Below are 16,960 nucleotides of genomic sequence, written 5' to 3'. Positions count from 1 at the left end.
AGACTCAGCTTTCTTTACTACCTTGGGTGAACTGGTATAAAAGACTGTGGCAATAACAGGACTTTCCTTTTGTGGAGAATTTTTCCCTTGAGGGAAAACTTTGCAACAACAAACACAGGTAGCAGTTAATGTGAAAGTGATGCAAAGCCTTATTTTGACCATTTTCTGCACCTGTCCCAGCCTTTTAATGTTTCATTCACACTCCTTTTATTGAATAATGTATAAGAGGCAAGAATGGTGTTTTCCCTCTATTTATACAGTAGTTTTATTCATTATTCATGTGTTGATTCATGTGTTAAAGTCATTTCATGCACATGAGCCATGCTGAACTGCAGCAAATCAAAACTGAACTCTGCATGCATAGTACAGCAGTACAGACCTTCCTGTTCCCTTTCATTGCACACACTTTTCTTTACATTCAAATTCTAGCCTCCATACCCGGAATATGTTTGGTCATTTCACCACATTTAGGCATGTCTTCAGACATAACCCAGACTCATTAATTAAATGATGGTCATTGGCTCCCTCCGTTATGATTATTCTAGTCAACTGAAAAGCTGTCAGCCCCCTATCATAGAGAATGTATGAAACATGTAGCGCTTATGGATTTTTCATCGAAGGAAAGCCTAGCTGTTTAATGCGGCTCCTTCAGAATAGTGAACTGAAAATAACCCTTATTAAATGCCTTTAAATGAAAAGGAAATGGCTTCATCTTGAGGCAGTTGTGATGAAGCATGGATAAAACATCATATAGTCAATGGTGACCCTGTTTCTCTGATAGTTTATGTTGTTTCCCATAGCAACTGATTCAAAGGATGCTGGGGGAAGCAGTGCTAGAGTTATTCTTTACACATATGTTTGGATTACGGATGGAAATTTGACATTTGAATTGAAATTTATGTAACATATTATATGACGAGTCTAAAAACAGACAGCAGGGAAAAGACAGAGAGACTGCAGGTGGCACAGCAAGACATTTAACAGTTGTTCATATTTTCATGTATCTCATTTCATGCGGCACCCAGTCCCACAGTTGCCATTATATGGGCTCTACTGAGGAAATAGAAGTTTATTTGGATCAAACTTATCAATAATATTTTCAATAACTGTGATTTCTATTCACACTCTGTAGAATGAAAACTACAGCTGGTTCTCTGATTGAATCCCATCACAAACTATTCAAGGCAGTCATAAACCAATAATGTGACAGTTTGGAGAACACTTACTCACTTACTTGCCACGAGTTAGTTCTGGCCAGGAGAGTTATCTTATCTTAGCATAAAGTCTGGGATCAATGGGAAACAGCTAGCCCTACCTTCTACAAAGGTCCACCCACCAGCACTTACTACTTACTAACTCACGAGTTAACATGTCAGATATTGTTTTTTATGTTGATACATAACCAAAATGAAAAAAAAAAACCCAACAAATTCTGGTTTTATGGAGGTTACGCATGGGACTATTTTTTGGCAGGAGTTTTGTTGTCACTGTGAGTTTACCAGGCAACCTGCAAATGTACTCTGGGAGCCAGCAAATAGGTAATTTTTACAGTTTGGTTGATGTAGGAATTAAACAAACTTGATAGAAGGTGTTACCTTGTGTGCTTTAGATATATTTTTGAACCTTGGACAGAGCCAAGCTAACTGTTGTTTCCTTTTCAAGCTAGCAAGCATTAGCGTCTAGCTGTAGCTTCTTAGCCTATACCTAGCTAGCTTTCCTGACAAAAATATGAAACCGGCGTCTCATCTCGGTGAGAAAGTGACATGTTTAACTATTTCTTTAACAGAGTTTAATTTGATTAATTTTTTAACAATGGTTTGCAGGTTCTTGATAGGCTATTTGAAATATGGCAAGTTTACGAAGCAGTCTGTGCTGCATGACTCAGCACTATGCGCCGATGTGACACCGCTGCTTAGCGACCGTTTTGATGTGGTTTTTCTAAGTACTGTTAACCACCAACACCATCACAACCCATCCCGCCCATAAGCGTCACCGATTCAAATTGCAGCCGAGGCAGAGGGAGAGAAAGACTGATCACACACACACACACACACACACACACACTGAGGAGCAGAGGCTCAGAGAGGAACACAGAGCGAGTGAAAGGTTGGGGATCCTTCACTGGTTTTTCACTTGCATGAACGCAGCCGTAGACAACCCCAGGATCTAAAGATGTGGACAGAAGTCGGAAAGCTTGTGCTATTACATTTGCTACTCATGGAGCTCCATTGCGCTAAAGGTAAGACACTTGCCTCAGCGAGGAGGTGAATTCGCATCGCATCGCGGACGGCAGCGCTTCGGGGATCGTTGTGTTCAGAGAAACGGCTCGTATCTCACTGTACTCTGCGTCCACGCAAGTGCTGCGCTGGTTTAGAGGCAGATGCATGCCATGCCTCTCACCTGGACGGCCACTTTTAACCGCGCAGTGAATGGGATCACCGGTGACATGAGGTGACAATACGCGGAAGAAAAGATCCGTACAAACCAACACGTGTTTCAATGCAGTAGGCTGTTATTGGAGCGAGGAAAGGCTGTGTGTGGTGTTGTGAACTCTGCGTTGGGTGTTTTTTGTAGCTGCATCCCCCCAGAAAAGCGCCTAAATAGATTCTCCTGAACAGATCTTTGTGTTTAAGTGCCAGCAGGACGCTGGTAGGCAGGCACGGTCGCACCAAAGCCTACATGCACAAACAAGCAAGTCCATCATAAGCTTATAATAACAGCAAAAGTGTAAATCGTGTTGTGGGAATGCTGGGTATAAGAAAAGCACATCAAATAACTGCAGATTACAACAATTACTATTGGAGGTTGCCTGTCTGCAGTATTGGAGGATTTAGAGCAATTATAGTTATTTACCACTTAACAAGCTAATGAGGCTCAGGACAGAATGACATGCTTTTTCACAGTAATGGCATGTATGTGATCTTTTTGAGACTAAGTGAAAATCATTCCGATATATCAGTTGAAACCAAAACTGAAGAAACAGCCTCGTAAACAGGTGGTAGTGGAGCCCTCTTTTGCCATCGGCTGTGCTCGATTAAGCAATTGCGCCTCTTTCTTGTAAAGGACTATAAATGCTCCACAATGTATCTGTTGTTCTAAACTGATTTACTTTAAAGTGAATTTAATACACCTTTTTGTGTTCTTGAATCTCATATTCTGTTAATCTGATCCCCACATGTGTTCAATATTCACATTCTGATCACTGACCTACAGGAACTCATACGGAGTCGGAGTGTGAAACTGGGCAGTTTCAGTGCAAGAACGGACGGTGCATCCCGACCCTGTGGAGATGTGATGATGATGATGATTGCTCGGACAGCAGCGACGAGGAGAACTGTCGTAAGTAGCCCAGAGTGTGTTACATTAGTGGATAAATGATGCCTTCGCTTGCTGCCAGGGGAGCATGAATATCCCTGTCATCGTGTGAGTCTTAATCTAGGACGAGGACTCCCAAACACTTACATGTGGGGGATCTATAAGTTGATACACGTTAGACGCCACAGCACAATGTGATGAGATTATGCATTCTGCTATTTGAAATCATCTAGTACATACCTGGATGACACTATATGTCCTAGATTGCTGATTATGTCCATGTTGTAACTTTTGAATGAATGAAGTTATGCTGAGAATAAGCTCCTTATCATTTTGCTTGGGGCCCCTCTGGAATCTCCGTTTCACAGTTGTTAGTCTGCAGACGTCAACTGCTGATCCTGGGTCATAGGTCAGGTCACATGGCCACAGGAATTTTGCTAATTTCTTAATAATGTCACTTCCTTAAGCAAACCTCTGACACAGGGAGGGCTGTGGCGCCGCTGGGTCAGAGCAGGACCATTTCATATTATCATTATTACTCTTATCTGGCTGTGACCGTGCCGGGATAACGCCAGTCCTGTTGTGAGTGCGACAGTTCACCCTGCCACACTGTCTCATGAGGCTTTGCGTACATAATGGCTTCACGGATTGTGTCATATCTGAAATAGTGTGATTAAATTGCAGTGTTCTGTGTCATGACATCTCGCTGCCGAGTAATTAGATATGCAAATACTGTGCCTCTTAGATATGGCTGATCACAAATAATAACAGACAATAAAGTATTGTATAATGTCGTTCAGGAATGAGTGAAAAAGACCAGTTTAGTGTGCTTTTCTAGTTTAACTGACTCCGTTCCGTTCAGCAAATTGCATGGACAACCAGCCGAGTAATCATAGCTTATAAATTTGTCATGGTACTAATTGCCTGGATGGTTACATTAGCGGCCAATTGATTCATCGCTTATCTTGGGGACGAGCACACCAAACCCGTGGTTCTCTCATCTCACATGCTCACCATGGTGGCCACTGAATGTTGTGGGGAGTTCCCTGCATTAATGCCGTGACATTTACAAGCACGTCTCATTGACTGCAGAGACTGATTGGGATTATTGGACGCATTTAGTGGGCAGTGCTTGATGGAAGTGGAATTAGATTTTAATGATCTAACAGGTGTGGCTTGCCTTGTTCTTTAGGACATGCGTTGCTCAAAGAGAATGTGAAAATGGTACTTAAGTCGCAAGGTGACTGTTCTTTTAACGGAGCCACTTTGTCTGCCTCTTCTCTGGCAGAAATGTGCTCTGCCTCTTTCTCCTCTCTCCACTCTTTTTGCTAGATATCCTGCAAGCTTCAGATGCAGTTATGCTTTCCTCTTGGGCTCCTCTGTCACTCTCTCGATCTCTTACACTGCTCAGTCTCTACCTTTATCTACCTTTTCCCTCATGCTGTGCCTTATACTCAATTTTGCTCCATCCATCCTTTGCTCCCTCTCTCCCTTCCTATCATCCTTGCACTCTCTGTTCTTTGAGTGCTTCAGCCCTCAGCCTGTGTTGGAAGTTGGGTGCTTCTTTCTAAAAAGCTGTCTCACTTCCTCGACATTGTAACACCCAGTGAGGGGTTTTCCTCCCCCCATTTTTAAATCTCCCGTGGGCACCTTGGCAGTGCGAATGCCAAAGAGGCCATGCCCACTCGTCTTCCGCCCACAAAGAGCATCAGCTGACAGGTTGGTTGGAGATAAATCCAACAGCGTGACTCTGGTTGCTGGAGTGATGCTCAGTGGCTGGCAGAGAGCCAGCCCTTCGAACAGATGCCAGCACTGCCACTGTGCCCCCTCCCCAAAACCCAGTATCACCAGCAGAGCTCAGCAGAGAGGAGGAGGAGGTTGAGAAGGAGAAGGAGGAGGAGGAAAAGGGACAGGACAGATTTGATTGATTGAGAGGAATTGGACAGTGTAAAATAGACTTTGTGAGGAAAATAAGCACCATAGCATTTTGGAGAAAGGGCAGAGGAGCAAATGGAGACAGAGGAGATACATAATTGTGATGAAATTTTGGCTAAAGTTAGCCTAACGAGAGGCTTGAACAGGTGTCATTTAAAGTAGGTGGTACATCAAATGAATGACATTTGCTCTCATTTGCTAAGCATCCTTTCAGCACCTGATTGGATGACTGTAACACTCCCTTGGCTGTCATTGGCCTTTGCCTCTGACTTTCAGAAATGAATGTACACGATTTCTATTATGAAAAAGTGGTCAAATATCTCAAAGTAAGACCTAAAATCCTTGTCGTGATAAATTGTCATATTCACCTTCATAATGACAAATTTCCTTGTAACATTTGGAACGTTGTAAGCACCCTTCTAGTGTAGTGTCTTGACACGCATTGCTAACTTGACTTTGCAGCCCTGCATGTGCAGATCTGACACTGGACGGTTAGCTATGACATAGAGCGCCATAGTTGGAAGTGTAAGACCACTGACCAACTGCCGTATTTGAGGCACTGGGCGTTAGAACATGTTGGAGCATGAGTTATAATATAGGCTTATCCGTTAGTTGTCACATCTCCCATCTCTCTCTGCAAACACTCGTCTCTCTCAGCAGACATTACCCCTATAGTATCCATCCTCCCTCTAGCAGTGGCATTAGAATAATTCTTGGTAGAATGGCTTGTCTTTTGTGCCTTGTCTCTCCTCTCTTTCATTCTCCCTTTCTCTCTTCTCCTTCCTCCTCCTGTTCCTCTCCTCCCCTCTCCTCTGCCTCATTCTCAACATGCCTCTTGGTAGATTTCGCTCTTGTTGCCCTGGGAGACGGTAAAGTGGTGGTGGTGGGGTTTTTGTGCGTGCGTGTGCTTTCTTTGTAGCGAACACAACGCTCCTGCACATGTGTATGCATACACATGGCAGCTCTCCACCTCTGCACAGCTCTGTGTGACCTATATTTCAGCTGTGGAATTTACAGAAAAAAGCCTTATCATTTTTACAGCGGATGTAAGTGGATTTAAACATGCCTAATCCGAAGTGCCACTGTAAAATCATCTCGTATCTGAACCTGATGTTAGCTTTCAATTGTTCTCACTCTCTCACGTCGCTGTACAGAGCCGTCTCCTCCAAGTGGCCTTGGTCCCGCTCCACTGTAAAAATGCTATTTGTGAGAGTCTATAGAGCAATATAGAACCATGAATTCAGTCGTGATCAGTCAATATTAAATTAATCAAGACAATTATCAAGCAAAATGGCAAATATTTGCTGGTTACTTCTACTCAAATATGAGGTTTTGCCATTTTATATAATTGCTTATTGAATATGTTTGAGTGTTTGCCTGTTAAAACAAGCAATATGAAGATGTCACCTCAGGAGGTGATACACACAGTGCAAAAAACACATGTGAGGGGGTAGAAGTAGAATACATAAGGGTGGGAAGAAAGTTCTTGTTGAGTGTAGTGTGTGTGTGTGTGTGTGTGTGTGTGTGTGTGTGTGTGTGTGTGTGTGTGTGTGTGTGTGTGTGTGTGTCACAGCAGGACAATGAGTCTGAGCAGGTCTGAGAAGGGGAGCGTCTCCTCTGCAGTCTGAGACCAGCTTCCCATAGAGGAGACATCACAACACATTTCACGCCACTGCTCTGTGTGTGGGAGGCCAGGCTCTCTCTCTCTCTTACACACACAGACACACACACACACAGAAGACTGTAATAAGAGACTGCAGAGAAGCGCTTCAGGCATAAAAGGCATTATACTGAACGGCTCACAAAAACACATTTTGGTCACCTGCTGACACACACACACACAGGCACACACATACGCACACACACACACACACACACACTGCACTCCGCGGCACAGCTGGGGTCAGACTTTTAATGGGAGTGTGAGGTCAAAGGGACCAGTGCCTTAATCAATTACACACAAACACACACACAGACACACAATACGTGTGTAGTGGTAGGGCTGTGTAGTTGTGGCAGGACTCACATCGAATAAAATAAGAGACACACTGCTTCTGAATGGACAAAACACACACAAATGCACACACACACACACACACACACACACACACATTTGATCACTAATGCTGATCATATTTATACTGTTTCTGAGCAGACATGTGTTCTATCTTGCCTCGGCTAACTCCATCAAACACATACACGTAAGCCCACACACACAAGCACATGATGACACCCCACTTCATCATTCTGTATTGGACAAAGGACATAGTGTTGTGTGCATGTATGTGTGTGTGAGTATATGTACATTAGGAGTGTGTGTGTGTGTGTGTGTGTGTGTGTGTTTCTGGTCTTCTGGCTTTGTGTGCATGGAGAAACAATTTCACAAACACATGAGAAAAAAAACACACATGCAAGTGAACAGAAACTTGGTCTTATTTTTATAGTTTTGGAGTTTTGGATAGTTACTCTGGGCAGTGGTGAATTGTTTGAATGGTTTCAAATGTGCTCGCTTTTGGTTAGCATGGATGTTTAGAAGAAGTTTGAGCCCCACTTCTTTAAGTGATGAGAACATAAGACACTAACACCATGCATGTGATAGATAGACCCTGATAGTTAATTTTGTTCAGTGCCCCATGCTAACACTTAACTTAAACTACTGGATATTAGTGGTGGATTAATATTGAAGGAAATAAGAACTTCTGGCAGCCTTGAAGCTGCTTTCGAAGAAATGAAATGACTGAAAAGTTTGTGAATTTATCCCAAAAACAGTATCAAAAATAAAACTCCACTGATTAAAACAAAATACTTTCCATTAATAAAACATCAGGCTTCTGATTTTAGATGATATTCTAGTCTCCTGTGTTGCTCTGTTGACACGTTAAAATGTAAGACGGCCACCTGGCCAATCCTCCCTCAGACATGATGTATTCCTTGAAGACTGAATATTAAACATAATCAAGTAGACACATGCAGAGCTGCTAACCTGACAGATGACAAGCCCAAAATGTGCTGGGGCGCCACCTTTGTCAGGCGCTGTATCATGCTCTACAAGCTAATAATACCTGGTGTGCTGAATAGGTGTTGGGTGCAGCGGTGCAACACAGCAGCAGGGTAATTTTAGCCGAGGTCAGCGCTGGCCTGAGGCGTTCCCTCTCTCTCTCTCTCTCTCTCTCTCTCTCTCTCTCTCTCTCTCTCCCCTCCATTAATGGTCATCCACGTTTCTGGATCACTCACTTTTGCCAACTTTCTACCTCTTGCTCCGTTCTCTCTAGCTCTTTCTGCATCCGTTACCCCTCTCTGTCTTTCTCGACACCTTCGAAGTCATGGCTCTGTATTGACATGAGGGGCGGGTGTATGAAATCCAGCAAACCTAAAAGAAGGAAACAGACTGTGTGAATGCATCTGTGTGAGAGTGTGTGAGAGAGAAAGGGGAACTGCGCTGTCCATCTACACACTTCTAATCCAATTAGTGAGTGTCTGTGTGTGCGTGTGTGTGTGTGCTTGAAAGGTAGGAAGTGGTGAGCTTGCCTCTGCCTGAGGACTCATTTATTTTTTCTCTTTGTGTAGGTTGATACCCAAATAATAAAAAAAAACAGCTGCGAGGGTCTCACATCTTTCTCTGTCTTTGTCCAGTTTCTATCATTGCTTTCTAAAAATCATGGCATATTTATCAGCAGAACAAGGCATTCCCAAAACTGAAAAAAGGTGTCACATGAGAGGGCTCACGTGTGAATGATGATGATGACGCTGAACCCACAGAGACTTATCACCCGACTGTGCAGTCCTTTTCAGCTTTAATGGGCCTTTAAGCTTGTTTTAGCACGTTGTTTTGTTTTCAGTGAAACCGTCCCAGCACAAAAAGGCAGATGGAAAAAGTTAGCAACTAGCTAGTGAACCTAGCTGCTAAATAGCCACATATGTTCCTCAGGAGTTGGTGGAGACCAAACACAGAACAAGTAGAGTGATTATTGGGTTTACATTCACGTGTGAACCCCAGTATAAGTTTGCTTTGTTTGCCAACTTGCTATGTAAACTTTAAAATGGGATGATGTGTTGTTGTTGTGCTTACAGCTGCTGTGCTCCTCTGAAGCAGCCCCCCCAAAAAATAAAAATCAGGCTGGCAAGGCTTGATATTGCAAAGTATTTCTGCATATTTATTTATTTATTTATTTTTTTTTTTGCAATTCAGAAAGCCTGCTTATTTGCCTCTCTACCCAAATTACCGTTGACCAACTCTCTGTACTAAGTATGTGGAAAAGCAAATGTGAAAGCTTTTATGAAGTGGTTGCAGAGTGAAATCAGTTTTTAACTGATTACTGAAGCATACATGAGAATGTTGAATGAGTATAACTTTTCAACTGTTGGAGAAACTGAATATCCACCCACACTCACGTCCACGGTCTCACTAACACAACAGCAAGAGTTCAGCTGACAGACGGCCTGCAGCAAGGCCCGGTGTCGCAGAGAGTCAAGGTGTTTTGTTTTTTTTTAAAGCCGCGTCCATGTCCTCTGCTTTCACCCGAGGAACAATGGGGCCGACCCTGAACACCACATAATTTCCACAGCATTCATCAGGCCAGAGGCAAAGTAATACAGTACATGGTCAAAAAATTATTCAAGGTGAAACATACTGTGGGCTGAGAGGGAAGACGTGAGGTAGTTGGAAGAAGTTTGCAACAGGATGGAACTTTGTTTCTTTAGAGAAAGCCTCAGAGGTGATACTCTTATCTTTATTTCAGTAGTTTGTTAATTCTCCTTCTTTCTCTCCTGCTCTCTTTATCGCTCTTCCTTCCTGTATACAGTAACCTCACTTCCTTCTGTTTTTTCTGTCAGAATTAGTTCCTCCGTTTTTGACAGATTACCTCGCGTTGTTTGTCTGCTCTGCTGCCAAGTCACTTATTGTTTGAAGTCAAACTCCGATAACACTACAATCCTATTTCCCGGCCGTGTGTGTGTGTGCGTGCATGTGCATGTTAAGCTATGTCTCATTCTTGTGTGTCTCTTTGTGCCTGTGTTGTTGTGTTGTGTTGTTGCCCCCCCCTCCCCAACCCAGTCGTGTCTGACAGGGTATCATGGCATTAATCCCTAGCTCAGATTAACCGAATATCTTCATGTGCCTCCATTTTATTATTTACATTTGCTGTAATCCTGTTTTTCACCTTGCGCTCTGTCGCCTGGTGTACGCAGTTAGGGAGCGGCGTATGAAACGACAACTATGAATGCTGATGAATAAAACATGGCTGCTAATACCAGTCTGCTGGGCTGACACCGAGATAGAGCCCTTGAGTGCTGCGTGTCAAAAGTTTTCATGAGAAGTTTTACATGGAAGTTACAAAGTGGAGACAAGAGAGTTTAGTCTGACTCCCTTTTCTGATGATATTGCCTCAATTTCTTAGTCGCTATCTCTCAGTCTACCTCTGTTCTATTTAATTTCTTTCTTCATACTTTACTTTTTCTCTTCATTTGTCGTTACTCTAAATTCTGCGCTTTTTGTCTTGTCAACTAATTTTCTTCCACCTTCCTCCACCGAGTCTTTGTCTACGACTGGAGAAATAACTGTTGGTCTGTACAGTTTGATTCTTTACATCCTACTCTGCCCCAGTGTCTTTTGTTCTAAAGTAAACGAGCCATTTTCCACCCACTATGATGGTGTAGCAGGAAATCAGTTTGGTAGAAATAGGATGTAGGGCTGTGGTGAATTTGGTGCGCGTACCTGTGTGTTTGCTCTCAGGTGGATAAACTAGAACGTCTGCTCAGAGAAAGCAGATGGAAAGAGGCTTTGAAGGTGTTAAAAAAAAGGAAAAGGTCTCAGAAAGTGTATATAAGCTCAGATCTCACCCTTATTTGCATCATTAGGCAGCAGAAAACACTCACTGATGCAGATGCTAAAATTACATAACACATAATAACACACACTGAGGTGCTGATACAACTCTGATGGGCCAAAGCTGAAATGCAGAGCTTTAATTATTAAATATAATAATTACAGCCAGTTAAGTAGTGAATTAAAACCATCATAATAATAATGGAACACTTGTACCCAATCATGTTGAGTTAGGATTTTCAAAGTGTCACAGTGAGCGGCCAGCGCTTTTTTAAACAAAGTTAAACAGCAATCTAAGTGTGATTTGAGCTGTTTCTGTTTTCACTTGTCAAGTGTGACAGTTTATGCATGCGTCACTAAAGAAGTAGCTTTGAAATCACTTTTTCAATCACTTCTATTCAGCTGCAAAAAAACAAAAAAACAAAAAACAAACCCAGACATAATGTCTTGGGTAAAGTTAGTCTGTCAGTGTTGGCACACCAGTTGCTGCATTAGCATTAGTGGAGTACAAGGCTGCTACACCATACTAAATCTGCCTTTCAAATGCTGCACCAGTGATCACGTGGGTTTTGAAGAAACTAAATCACTTCTAGTTCAAGGTCCTTGGGAGACTGGAGCACTTGGAACTTACTTATCCTGACATGGCTGAAGGATATGCACTATGTGAGGTCTCAATGAAACAAACAGCTGGTCCACTGACAGAAATTTAACCGTTAAGAATTTTGATAATGATTTCATTGCTCAGAGTTGTTCAGCACACACACACACAAAAAAAACACAAAAATATTTCTTGTGTGAGAATTTGCTGCTTTTCATTGCCAGTCAGCCAGTAATATAATACCAAGTACGTCTTTGACAGAAACACCACAGACAAAGATCCGACAGTTTAGTTCCTCACTGTAACTGACCAGTATCAGTAACCAATCAGAAGTTGACTTAATTGAGGATGTATTCAGCAAAAAAATGAACTTGAGGATGAGCATCATTAGAAAGTTCAGCTGAGGTCCCCAACATATTGTCATATATTTTTCTCCTCCATGTCTCTTCCTGTCCTAGCCTTCACCTCTTCAACGCTCAGCCTTATTTTGCGTCTTCTCTCTCACCCTCTTGTCCCCTTCCCTCCATCTGGCTTTTGAATGAAGCTGTTTACGTAGATTACACACACACACACAACATATCTCCTTCATACACACGCCTTGCCAGCTCCTAAGCCCGGGAACGGGTTTCTTACCTTGAGGGGATTTAGCTTGTCGTTCGTTGCAGGATGGTGGGGTGAGGTGGTGGAGTGGGCGAGTCACTCTTTGATGATATAGCTAGTGCTCAGTAATACCAGTTATCAGAGAGAAGGCTGGTGTGACAGAAAAATCTCTCTCACACACGCAGAGCCTGTGTTTTGTGGATACGCACAGTGCTAATGTAACACTTTTACCTGCAGCATGCTTTATTATCAGAACACACTGACACTGTGTCAACATGAAGGGGTTGGGGGGGGGATTAAAGAGTGAGGAAATAGTGCAGGAATCTATAGTAAGAGCCACCTTATCCACTGCTGATTGAGGAGAAAATAAAAAACTCCTGTTCTGAGCATCCTCTGAAACTCCTGATAAAAAGCACTTCCTCTTGGAGCTCCAGTGTGGGCATTACTGCGGCTGTGTTTGAAGTGAAAAGTAAAAAGCTGATGCGCTGTAGTTGAATGGAGTCTCTCAGGACGTACTGATGTGCAAAACGTTCAGCTATTTGGGATGCTTGCAAAGTTTAACGATGCCACGTTGCGACAGTGAGCCAGATGTAGAGAGGGGGAGCAGTTTCTGGTGGGAGAAATGTGTTTTCTGTCTGTTGTGCTCCGTAAATCCCTTCATCCTCGCCTTCGTCTTCTGTCTTTTTCTGTCTTTCTTCTTTTCTGGCATGTGTTCACTGTGCGTTTAACCAATGACGACTCACTCCCTCTGTGCCCTCCACCCTCCACTCCCACCCCCCTGTTATGTGTCATTGGAAGCAGCGCTTGAATGTTTGGAAACAGGGTGACACCTCAATGGGCCTGAGAGGCCCCTTCTCTCTCACACATGCACACACTTTAAAAGATGCATTGACAATTGGTTTTGTCTGTGTGGGAGCATAATGAATAGCGCTGTGACCTTGCCTGCAACATCTGCATTATCTTATTGGGTTCAGTACTCTTTGCAAGATACTCTTTGCAAGAATTTTCATACGTATTTTCCTTCTCCTTTTCACAGAGCTCCTCATGTTTTCATTAGCTTATTAAATCTGTTTGCTTCACATAATCATGTGTTTACACATTGTTTCCATGAGAAAACGTGTATCCTGAAGCTCTTTGTTTGTCTGCTCTTGTTGTTCTCAGAGGTTTAGTATGATTAAATGAAGCGGCAAGATGATTGGCTTAAACATTTTACACTGGGGTTTGGTAAGAAGAAGAGAGGCTAGTCCTGCACAAACACACACACACACACACACACACACACACACACACACAGACATGCATGCACTTCAGCGTCATCTTCTTGGCTGCTGTAGCTGGTTGAAGAATGAATGCAGTGACCTTTTCTCTGACACACTCATAACAAAATAACCGCCTTTGCACGAAAGTGATTTTCCTTTTGTTTGGTTTCACAGAGTTTCTTGTTGTTGCTGGATGTCAGCTGCATGGCTGCAGCTCACTAATGCTGTGCTCTTGCTGGAGATATTGATTTATACCTGAGCGATGTGTTTCATGTCTTTCAACGTGCAAGCATGGGGGTTCTGTGATGAGAAATGATCTCTAAATGCTTCTTCTGTTCTTTTCTTCGCATTCTGATTTAGTTTTGGGATATGGCATCACAATTCTTCCTCGTTACCACTTCCAATAACTTGCAGATTGCAGAAGTTCTGTAGTAGTCAGGAGTTTTGTGGCCAAGTTTGAGTTTGCAAAATAAACTAATTTTATTTGCATGCTGCACAGATTTTTCTGCTGGCTATGGAGACAGAGAAACAACCCTCTTTAAATCCAGTTTGATGAATAAGATAATATGACTAGGTCTGTTTGGTCAGGCTTGAGAGTGAAGCACTGACTATCACCACCATAAAAGCAACCAGAACAGTGAAGTAAGTCTGTTTAGCCAGAGAAGCTAGTGCCTACCATGGCCCATCTGCAAGTTTTCATGCCTTGTTGCCCATGAATTTCTACTTTTCAATGCCTGCTGCGCTCAGGTGCAACCACCACTAAATCCAACAGCTATATTTAAAAAGCCAACATTTAATGCCCAGTAACACCCAAGCTAAATCCAAAGTAACTTCCAAAGTTACAAACCAGAGAGCCAAGTGTCTGATGTGTGTTGATGTGGCCTCTAGGGTGAAGTGCTTGAAACTTTGGTTTCAACAAACTGCTTAACTTCTGCCCTTAGTTACAATGAAAGATGGAGGCAGATTACACTCACTGATGAAAAGCAGAAAACAACCTCTGAAGTTTCTCAAGAAATGACTGAAGCTCAATATAATAAAGAAATGACTTTTTTCTTTTCTATTTCTTAAATAACTTTTTGATGGTCTCTTGTACTCTAACCTAGTCTTCTAAGAGATCTGAACTAGAAACACACATAATGCTGCTTCTGGAATTATTTGATTAAATAATGCCACATGTGCAAGCCATACCCTCCTCTACACGCTCACATGCACCTGCTCCACTCTACGTGGAAGAGACCCATTGACCCAGTTGTGGCAGAAGGCAGTAGTTCAGTATAATCGGCCCATAGTGCTGTTACTGTGATGTTCTTCCTGTCTTTATTGGCTCTATTCCACCTCTTCTGGCCCAGATAACGCAGCTTTGGTCCAGTTTTCTGTGTGTGATGATGTTTTCATAAATAATCAGACGGTTTAATTAAACCCTGACACTCTGGATTAAGTTCTTTTTGATTTTTACCTTTACATCGCACTGTTTGCACCCTTGCTACAAACACTTTGAAGGGGAACATCACAGCACTCACATGGTGGTTGAATGTTACACACCGCTAATTAGCCAGCAATTAGAGTATTCTATTTAAAACAGGTAAAGCTACACAGTGTGAGACTTCAGTTCATGATTTTAACTTCAGACTTGATTCAGACTCTGAGCACAAATAATGTGTTTTGTCAGAGCAGACCACTCCTACTCCCCAAAAAGCAAAAGTGAAAGGCTATTTTGTGGCCAGAGACAATGTTCTTTTTCTTAGAGAAGAGGTATTGATGCCATTGACTGTGAAAGAACGAGGTGAGTGAAGGTGAGTCGCAATCAGAGCAGGCAGCCCGCTGTTTTCTAAGTTGCCCACAAGCCTCACTTACTTTTTCCAAACACATCTCTTTTCCACAGGGCTCGAAAGCTTTTTTTTGACTGCAGAGGCTGCTTGAACAGGTGACTGCAGCGTGCAGTTTTTTAACACCAAACAGTACGTCCAGAGCATGAGGGCGATGGGGGGGATCCTTAAAAAATAGTATTCATAAAAATCATTAGCTGCCATAGAGAGTCCATTAAAGTTGCTTTTCATTTGAAATCGTCCTCCCAAAGGGATTTGTTGCCACCTAATTTCTTTCTATCTAGGGTGTCATTGTCTTTTGACATAACTGCATGAGTTCAAATCTCACTGTACTGTGAGTGCCGAATAATTGTACTTTTATTGCCATTTGCCTTTTTGTTCTGCCAGCGATGGGCTGAGGGAGGGACAGACAGTTTCAGGTTGCCTTCTGTAATTAAGAGTCCTCACTGTTTGCCTCATTAATTCTATTCACTTCTAGCTTCTTCTGAAAGTCATGAATATTGAAATGGCACGATGCCTTCCTGTCAAAAGGCCCAGACCTCATTTACCCATGATCCAATTTGTTAGAGGCCATGAAATTATGACTCCACCCACAAGGGTGTTTTTTTTTTTCCACGTTAAGAAACATTGAGAGGGTGATTGCGTGTGTATTTGTGGGCGTGAACACGAATATGTTTTCCCAAACCTCAAAGAGCCTCAAAATGTTTCTCTAAAATGAAAAGATTCTTGCACCTGTTAGACAATCCAGAGGGAACGCACACAGTTTTTTCCATGCTCAAAACTTGAAAGGTTGAGTGTAGTAGAAATAAGCTCGGATGAGGTAAGTATAAGAGAGGATGAAATAGAGTGAGCACGGGAAAATAAGCAGGAGTTTTGCAGGTGATTGAAGGATGAAATAGATTTTGTCTCCTTTCACAAGTGCTTGTGGGATTGATAGATGGATCATGGGCGAAGGCAACGCCCCCAAGGGATATCGACTTTAAGAGAAGAAGATGGACTCGAAATACATGTCTGATAGTTATTGGCAAACCTTTTTTGCAAACTTTTCCTTCTCTGGAAACCGCCGTCACAGTCAGCTAGTGCAGCACTTCATACGTCATGTTTGCACAAGTGGAAAATGGCCATCAACATGTCTCACAGCCCACAGTGACGGTCTTAAAAAGGCTTGTTATATCTGATCAACGCTCCAAAACTCAAAATGATGTTTTCAACATTTGGCAGCACTGACTCTGCAATTGGCAGTATTCTGAAATACGGTAATTGGCTGAGGCTGTTGTTGGCCAGTGGCAGTCATACAGTAGCTGATCTCAGGTCACTTGGCATAATCACAACATGCTGCTATACTAACAGCCTGTTTCATATTTGTTCTTCTGTTGCGGTCTCTGTGTTATGCTATGCTTATTAGAGGTGAATAATACAAAATGGGTGAGATCTATAAGTTGCTAATGCCAAAAGCAATAGCAACAAGCCCCATGGTGTGTGTTCATATGTATGTGTGTGTGTGTGTGCATGCATGCTTTGTAAGTCTGTACTGTTGACCTTAATTCATCACATTAGCACCAAGTCTCCAGAGGGTCTGTGGCGATGTGTTCAGAGTTAGCAA

The 16,960-nt window shown here is 42.6% G+C and overlaps 1 protein-coding gene across 5 annotated transcripts in view; it reads left to right on the top strand.

Moving 5' to 3' along the window:
• The first annotated feature begins 2,081 nt into the window (after positions 1-2,081).
• Positions 2,082-16,960, top strand: part of lrp8 (low density lipoprotein receptor-related protein 8, apolipoprotein e receptor) — a 165,566-nt gene continuing 150,687 nt past the window's right edge. For all 5 annotated transcript variants that reach the window (XM_041934586.1, XM_041934585.1, XM_041934583.1 and 2 more), the window contains exons 1-2: positions 2,082-2,239; positions 3,214-3,339. In XM_041934586.1, coding sequence (XP_041790520.1) covers positions 2,173-2,239; positions 3,214-3,339 — 193 coding nt within the window. In that variant the 5' untranslated portion in view covers positions 2,082-2,172. The remainder of the gene's footprint in view (positions 2,240-3,213; positions 3,340-16,960) is intronic.

This window comes from Chelmon rostratus, chromosome 4 (genome assembly GCF_017976325.1).
Source record: "Chelmon rostratus isolate fCheRos1 chromosome 4, fCheRos1.pri, whole genome shotgun sequence".
Classification (NCBI taxonomy): Eukaryota; Metazoa; Chordata; class Actinopteri; order Chaetodontiformes; family Chaetodontidae; genus Chelmon; species Chelmon rostratus.
This window is presented reverse-complemented; position numbering and strand designations above follow the sequence as displayed.